Source organism: Bos javanicus, chromosome 7 (assembly GCF_032452875.1).
Source record: "Bos javanicus breed banteng chromosome 7, ARS-OSU_banteng_1.0, whole genome shotgun sequence".
Classification (NCBI taxonomy): domain Eukaryota; kingdom Metazoa; phylum Chordata; class Mammalia; order Artiodactyla; family Bovidae; genus Bos; species Bos javanicus.
In genome coordinates, this window is record NC_083874.1 from 83,062,789 (window position 1) to 83,070,791 (window position 8,003).

The 8,003-nt window shown below is 36.0% G+C and overlaps 1 protein-coding gene across 4 annotated transcripts in view; it reads left to right on the plus strand.

The window, feature by feature from the left end:
- The window catches only part of VCAN (versican), a 120,488-nt gene extending 112,485 nt beyond the window's left edge, over nt 1-8,003 (plus strand). For all 4 annotated transcript variants that reach the window (XM_061424332.1, XM_061424335.1, XM_061424333.1 and 1 more), the window contains 3 exons: nt 499-643; nt 6,171-6,353; nt 6,500-8,003. In XM_061424332.1, coding sequence (XP_061280316.1) covers nt 499-643; nt 6,171-6,353; nt 6,500-6,627 — 456 coding nt within the window. In that variant the 3' untranslated portion in view covers nt 6,628-8,003. The remainder of the gene's footprint in view (nt 1-498; nt 644-6,170; nt 6,354-6,499) is intronic.

Sequence of the window (8,003 nt, forward strand, 5' to 3'; positions counted from 1 at the left end):
ATTGATTTCATATTTAGAAATCTAGGACACACACGTGCACACTAAGTCATTTCAGTTGTGTCCGACTCTTTGCAACACTGCGGACAGTAGCCCGCCAGGCTCCTCTGTCCGTGGGATCCTCCAGGCAAGAATACTGGAGTGGGTTGCTATGCCCTCTTCCAGGGGATCTTCTTGACCCAGGGATTGAACCCGCATCTCTTGTCTCCTATATTGGCAGCAGAGTTCTTTACCACTAGCACCACTGGGAAGCACTATTAATAGCACCAAATTCCTTAGATATATCTCATTGTCAAAGGAAAAAATATGCATATTTCTTGAAGAGAGACTTGGAGATAACACATATTTTCCACTCAAAGTGTAAAAATCTTTACCACCAAAATTATTTGAGCTAAATTGTTCAACAGGAATTGCTGAGCCCATTCTAATTCAATTGTGCTGTGATGGAGCCATCGCTTTTATAGTATGCTTCAACAGTTATCTTTCCCTGCATTTTTACAGCAATATGAGAACTGGAGGCCGAACCAACCAGACAGCTTCTTTTCTACTGGAGAAGATTGTGTTGTGATTATATGGCATGAGAATGGCCAGTGGAATGACGTTCCCTGCAATTACCATCTCACCTACACCTGCAAGAAAGGAACAGGTAATGATTAACCCATCAGTAAGGTATACTTAATCTGCATTTCAGTTATCAAGTAAATTCAGGAAGAATAAACGTCATTCTTTGAGACATAAGCTGGATGTCATATACAGCATCCTTATTGCTCTGGAACAGTTTACTTTCTCAATTTAATTGAAAAGTTTGTTTTCAGTAATGTCTTCATTTTAGATTTCAAGTGCTTAAGATAATAATGTAGCATTTATGTAAAAAAAAAAACTACCTGTCAGTATTTTTAAGAAAAACAACTGTCAGCCCCAAGGGCCACAAATCTGTTAATTTTGATGAGGAAAGCATTAAAAAAAATTAGTTATCAAAAATAAAAAACTGGGATATACCATAAGATAATGTGAATTATTTTTTGCTTAAAAATAAAAAAGACCACTTAGTGCCATTTGGCCCTAATTTGGTTCAAATTTATCAGTGGCTTAAAGTACTGCAGCTAAACAACACTGCCTGCCTTGGTGGGGGCTGTGGTCCCCACCTCATTGTGCTCCTCATTCGGACTTTCCCTCCTTTTTGGTTAAGCTCCTGGTCTTTATAGGCATTTGAGTTTTTCAGTCAGTCCCTTAGAAGCTCAATCTATGCTCATAAACCACAAAACAAAAATACCATCCCTATATCTATTATGACTATTTTCAAGAAGTGATAAAACAAAAACATTTATAATATAAATTCTAGAATGAGGAGAATTGCTTAGTTGACATTAACAGATAAAATTAATGAAGCTGATTTTTCAGTATTTATCATTGACCAATATGTTTGAATTCTAAGCCATACTACGTAGATTTCTTCCTTAAAAAAAACCAACAAGAATTGCATCACAATTTTTAAACCTGGTTACAATTGATAATGGTGTTAGAACATGCATATTTAACTTCTAGACCCAGATTTTACCCACCTCAAGAGTACAAAGCACAAATGCAAAATATAAAATCCATTTGACTTATTTTTTAATATAAAAATGATAAAACGAAAAATATATACTCTATAGATATTTTAGAAAAGACTTAAACACCAGTGAGAAATTCTGTTAAAACACAGAGAACAGTAATTTACACAAAGCTGAGTCGAAACTCAGTATCTGTGATTATTTCACTCTGCTATTCTCTTCTCTGAAACAGAATTTATTCTGAATATCCTTTCTGTGTGAGCAGCTTTCCTGACTATGTATGTTACTTTAGCACTTAAGCCTGTGAAAACAGCAAATCAAGTTATTTGCTGTTTTCCCTGCTGTTTCCCTGTTGTTCCCTAGTGTGAGAAGTCCTTAGTGAACTGTCTGTCTTTATCCAAATGTCATGTTTGCCTTCTTAGATCTCCAAATGCCCCCAGAGTCATACTTTTCGGTTTATGACGCAAACGTTCTTTTATCTCCAGTGTTGTTTCTTCCTATACTGGGGTATGTTACAGCAGCACTACTGACACTCTGGGCCCGACAGCCCTTGGTTGCGGGGGCTGTTCTGTGCCTTGCAGAGCGTTTGGCATCATCTCTGCCCTCTATGGCCTCCAAGGTGGCTCAGGGGTAAAGAATTCACCTGCCAGCGCAGGAGATGCAAGAGGCATGGGTTCGCTCCCTGGGTCAGGTATACCCCCTGGAGGAGGAAATGGCAACCCACTCCAGTTATTCTTGCCTGGAAAATCCCGCGGACAGAGGAGCCTGGTGGACTATAGCTCATGGGATCGCAAAGAGTCTGATACAACTAAGCAACTGAACACGCAACACTTCCCTCTATGCACTGAATGCCAGAGGCATTCTCCCCCACTCTCCATCCTCCTCCTCTGCTTTGTGACAGCCATCCACGTCTCTAGCCATTGCCAACTATCCCTGGGGAAGTGGGAAGAGGAAGAAAACTGCCCCCAGTTGAAAACCACTGGCCTAGATCTAAAAAGGATTCACAAAAGCAGCATCATGGTATACATTTCCCAATGGGGAAAGATTTACAAAACATTAGGTCTACCTCGTTAAACGAGGAAGAAACCAAAACAAAACAATTCATATATTTTATCTCCCTACTGTCTGATTTTTATTTATGTAAACTTAATTCTTTGTTAATCTTTACCCTGGGGAATTTTATGAATTTTATAAATGTCTATATAGACTCATTTCTCTTTACAGATAATTTATACATCTTTACAGACCTAGGTAGTTTTAATTAATTACAAAGAAGAATTACATTATTTACAAAAGACATTAAAAAAAACAAACCTTAGTACGTGCCATTCATGCATCTTTGGAGCGTTCTGCAGGTTTTTTCCAATCCCATCCATTTATCTCCAAATCCAACCACAGATAATGACTTAATTCCCTTACTTTTCTCTTAAAAATGGTCACTTATGCTTGTATCTGTAAGCAAATTGTTTGGTTCTGCACATTTTTGAACTTTAAGTTTGTATTTTGTGCCTTGCTGTTTTTGTTCAGCATTATGTTTGTCAGATTAATCCACGTCATCGATGCATGTAGCTGTATTTCTTCATTGTTGCTGCTGTGTAGTATTACATTGTATAACTATATAACATTTTATTTATCAGTTCTACAAGTGGACATTTGGGTTATAGTCAGTGTTTTTGCAATTATAAACAATGTGACTATGCATATTCTTGAACTTGTTTGTGGTAGATCTCTGCAAGTTTCCATAGAGTGTTTCTCCAGGAGTGAACTGCTGAGTCATAGGATATATATACCATCAAATTTACTAGAAAATGCCAAATTATTTTCCAAAGTGGTTGTACCAATTTGCACTCCCACCAGCAATGTGTGAGGGGTCCTGTTACTCCACATCTTCTCCAACATTTGATCTTATCGGACTTTGAAATTTTTGCCAGTCTGGTGGGTATAAAATGTTATCTCTTCTGATTTAACTTGCATTGTCTTGGATGATTCTTCTTGGAAATCTTTTCATATATGCATAGCTCTTCTTTTGTAAGCTATCTGCTCATTTCTATTGCTTATTTTGAAAGATTGATTGCTTCTCTTATATATATTGATCTGCAGGAGTTTGTGTTTTTTTTGTATTTTGTTTTTGTTTTTAATGTCCTAGTTTCTAATCCCCTGATAATTGTATGTTGCAAATATCTACTCCTAGTTTGTAGCTTTTCTTTACCCTACGGCATTTTTTGATAAATAGAGTTGTTTATTTTGTTGAGTTTTCTTTTATGCTTTAAGCCTTTTTGTGTCTTAAGAAATTCTTACCTACCCTAACATTGGAAAGATATCCTATGTTGTTTGCTAAATGCTTTATAGTTTTATCTTTTACATTTTTGTATGTGTACCATCTAGAATTGATCTCCCATGGACTGTCTGAGGTAGGGAACCAAAATTTTTTCCATATGAATACCCAATTGTCCAAATGAAAAAAAACTGCCTTTTCGCTACTGCTCCGCCATGTTGCTCTGTCAAATATCAAGCATGTATATGTGGATCTGTTTCTAGTCTATTTGCCTTTCCTTGCCAATTCCACACTCCTTGAATTATTTTAACTTCAAAATAAGTCTTCGTTTATAGTTTTGGAAGAAATCTATACATTGCTTTCCTCTCAAATTTAAAGACAACTTTTAATTTGCCAGAATCAAGTATGAGTTATCTAACTGATATCATTGCTATCTCATTCTGATACTTACTGGTGTCTGGGCCCTAGTGTAGACTTTTCATATTACAATAAAAGAAGTGTAGATATGCAGATGGGGGTTATCATTGAACTATATATAGTGTAGACTATTAATTGAAAATAACATATTATTATAGAATTCTCAGTTTACCTTCTAGGAATTTGTGAAAAGGAACTATATGCATAAATACTTCTAATTTCTTAGTTTTAGATAGCAGGATTTTATAAACTATTTTTAGGTTATGGCTATCTGAGACACAATTTCTTATGTGAATGAAAAAAATATGCCTGGATTGTGTTTTATTAAAGACAATTTTTGCTATAGGGTCAATACTTTCTAACTTGTTTTGTTAGGCAGAAGTAAATTAAAGAGCTAAATATTTAAGTTAAACCTGCATTTGTCACTGCAAAAGAATCTGGTTGTAAACAGCCTTCTGGATATGTACATAAATTTAACATTCGCAACCATTTAATAGTCTTCCCAGGTAGCGCTAGCGGTAAAGAACCCGACTGCCAATGCAGGAGACATAAGAGACACACGGGTTCAATCCTTGAGTCAGGAAGATCCCCTGGAGGAGGGCATGGCGATCCACACTAGTATTCTTGCCTGGTTATTTTAGGATGTTGACATCTAAACCTCTTGGTTCCGAGGTTTCTGGTGATCATTCTCCCATTGAAGATTTGCATTATTTCATGAGAGACTATGGCATACCTTGTAGGCCTTGTGATGGCATTCTTAAAGTAAACTATGGGTAGGAAATGTCATTCAGGGAAATTATATTGAAGTTAAGTTGTATTTTTATTAGAACTATATAGCAAAACACAATCACTTAGAGTTAAATTAGTATATTTTTAAAGCAAGTACGCTGATATGAGTAAAATTACAAGTTAATACAAATGTTGTTGAATCAATTTTCCTACCTTCTTGAATTTCAAAATTACAAAGTTTTTTTTACTGTTATTTCCTTTTTACTATTTCTATCATCACTAAGTTTGTTGCTATTCAGAGTTTTTTATTGTAGGTTAAAAATGATGGTTATATATTCTAAGATTTACCTTTACTTACCTTTCTTAAGAGTTGAAATTTATATATATAAGGTAATTACAAAACTGAGGCATGAATACTATGTCCTGACTTGCTCTCTGTCTCCATAGAGAAGACAGAAAGAACAAATAAACATAATTGAACCCGGATGTATTTTATTTACACTGAAAAGTCCATATTTTAGAGCTATGTTGTTATTATACATTGTACATTTTTTCAGAGAAATGGAAATAATAATTGTTAGAAATCTATTATTATTTGAAGTGAAAAGTGAAAGTGAAAGCCACTCAGTCGTGTCCTACTCTTTGCGACCCTATGGACTATACAGTCCATGGAATTCTCCAGGTTGGAATACTGGAGTAGGTAGCCTTTCCCTTCTCCAGGGGGATTTCCCAACCCAGGGATCGAACCCAGGTCCCGCATTGTGGTCATATTCTTTACCAGCTGAGCTGCAAGGGTAGCCTGTTTGAAGTGAAGGTGAGTGGTACATAAAACCATTGGGATAGAGACAAAACCAATAGGCCACATAGTAACATGAGACAGATGCCTTTTAATTTGGAATTTTTTCAGAAAAGTAGCTCTTCCAAACGGACAAATGAATGTATAACCACATGCCTTATGGTTCCTTTAAAAAAAAACAAACACACACACACAATTCAAGATGACAGAATCTGAGATTCAAACCAGGCCCAAAGCCTCAATGTTTCATTTTGTCTTGAAATTTGTCAATTTCTTAGTCTAAATGATTACTGAAGGTACTTGATTGGGTAAAATAAAGAAGGAAAGAAAAAAAAAGAAGAGTGTCTTATACTAACAGAAATATTTAGATTATTTGGAAATAACCCAATTTACTTTTCTTTAGTTGCTTGCGGCCAGCCCCCTGTTGTAGAAAATGCCAAGACCTTTGGAAAGATGAAACCTCGTTATGAAATCAACTCCTTGATTAGATATCACTGCAAAGATGGTTTCATTCAACGCCACCTTCCAACTATCCGTTGCCTAGGAAATGGAAGATGGGCTATGCCTAAAATTACCTGCCTGAACCGTAAGTGGTCCTTTAGAAAGAATGGACAACCATGCTATAACAAGTACTAGACACCCTCATTTTACGGCTACGGTATTGGTAGTTTAGGGTATGGAGCAAGTAATATTATTGTGTTTTCTTTTCTTTCTTTCTTTCCTTCCATGTAGCATCTGCATACCAAAGGACTTATTCTAAGAAATATTTTAAAAATTCCTCATCAGCAAAGGACAATTCAATAAATACATCAAAACATGATCACCGTTGGAGCCGAAGGTGGCAAGAATCAAGGCGCTGATCCCTAAAATGGCATACACATGTTTTCATCATTTCAGCCAAAGTCCTAACTTCCTGTGCCTTTCCTATCACCTAGAGAAGTATTATCAGTTGGTTTGGATTTTTGGAACACCGTCCAGTCCAGTCATTTTGGGTTGCCGTGCTCCCAAAACATTTTAAATCAAAGTATTGGCATTCAAAAAGAAAGCAAACAAAAGAAAGGAAAATGAGAGCAGAATGGAACCATTTCCAGCCTAATTTCTTTAGTTTTCTATTTGCCTCCAGTGCAGACCATTTTATAATGTATACCAGCCTACTGTACTATTTAAAAAGCTCCATTTCAGCACCAATGGCAATGTAAATAAGATGATTTAATGTTGATTTTAATCCTGTATATAAAATAAAAAGTCACTGAGTTCAAGCATATTTAATGATGATTACGGAGCCTTAGAGGTCTTTAATCATTGGTTCGGCTGCTTTTTGTAGTTTGTTTAGGCTGGAAATGGTTTTCCCTGCTCTTTGTCAGCAAGACTGAAGACAGCTTTTGCTGGACAATTAACAAACACAAAATTTTGTAGGTCACTGTCCCATCTCCACCACAGGTACAGTTGGCTTCCATGTGATGCTGAAGCCTGGCTAATGGGATCCCAACGAAACTAGAGACTGCAACATGGAACTCTTTATTTTATATTATTTTTTTTTTGCTGCGTTCCTTTTTTTTTCACTTACAAGAAAGGCCTGAATGGAGGACTTTTCTATGACCAGGAGCATTTTCTAGGGGTCAAAGTGCTAATTATTAACTCAACTGGGTCTCCTTTTTAATGGCTTTCTTAACACTAACTTGCAAGATTACAGATCAACACATTTCAAATGGATATAGACCTGGGGTTCTGGAGGGAGGGGGTTTGTTAAAACAACACACATTCAAAGAAAGAAATTTTGTATATATAACCATTTTAATCTTTTATAAAGTTTTGAATGTTCATGTATGAATGCTGCAGCTGTGAAGCATACATAAATAAATGAAGTAAGCCATACTGATTTAATTTATTGGATGTTATTTTCCCTCAAACCTGAACATGGACGTAGTTGGTAGTTATTTTTTCGGTTTTAGCCTTTATATTTCCCTCACAGTTTGGAATCGTATAATCTAGGTACTCTGTCCCTGATTAAATAATGTGATGGATAGAATGCATTAAGTGTTTTATTATAAAGAAGAGTGGAAAAGTGTCTAGCTTTCAGCAAATGGTGTTTGCCCATTCTAAGCAAGGAGCACATATATAGAAATAGTATGGGCATTGCTTCTTATTAGGTGGGGTGTATGTGTTGAAATTTCTCCCTATCTCTTCCCACTCCATTTTCTCCCCTTAATTTGAATAAAATGACTGCTAAAGATGA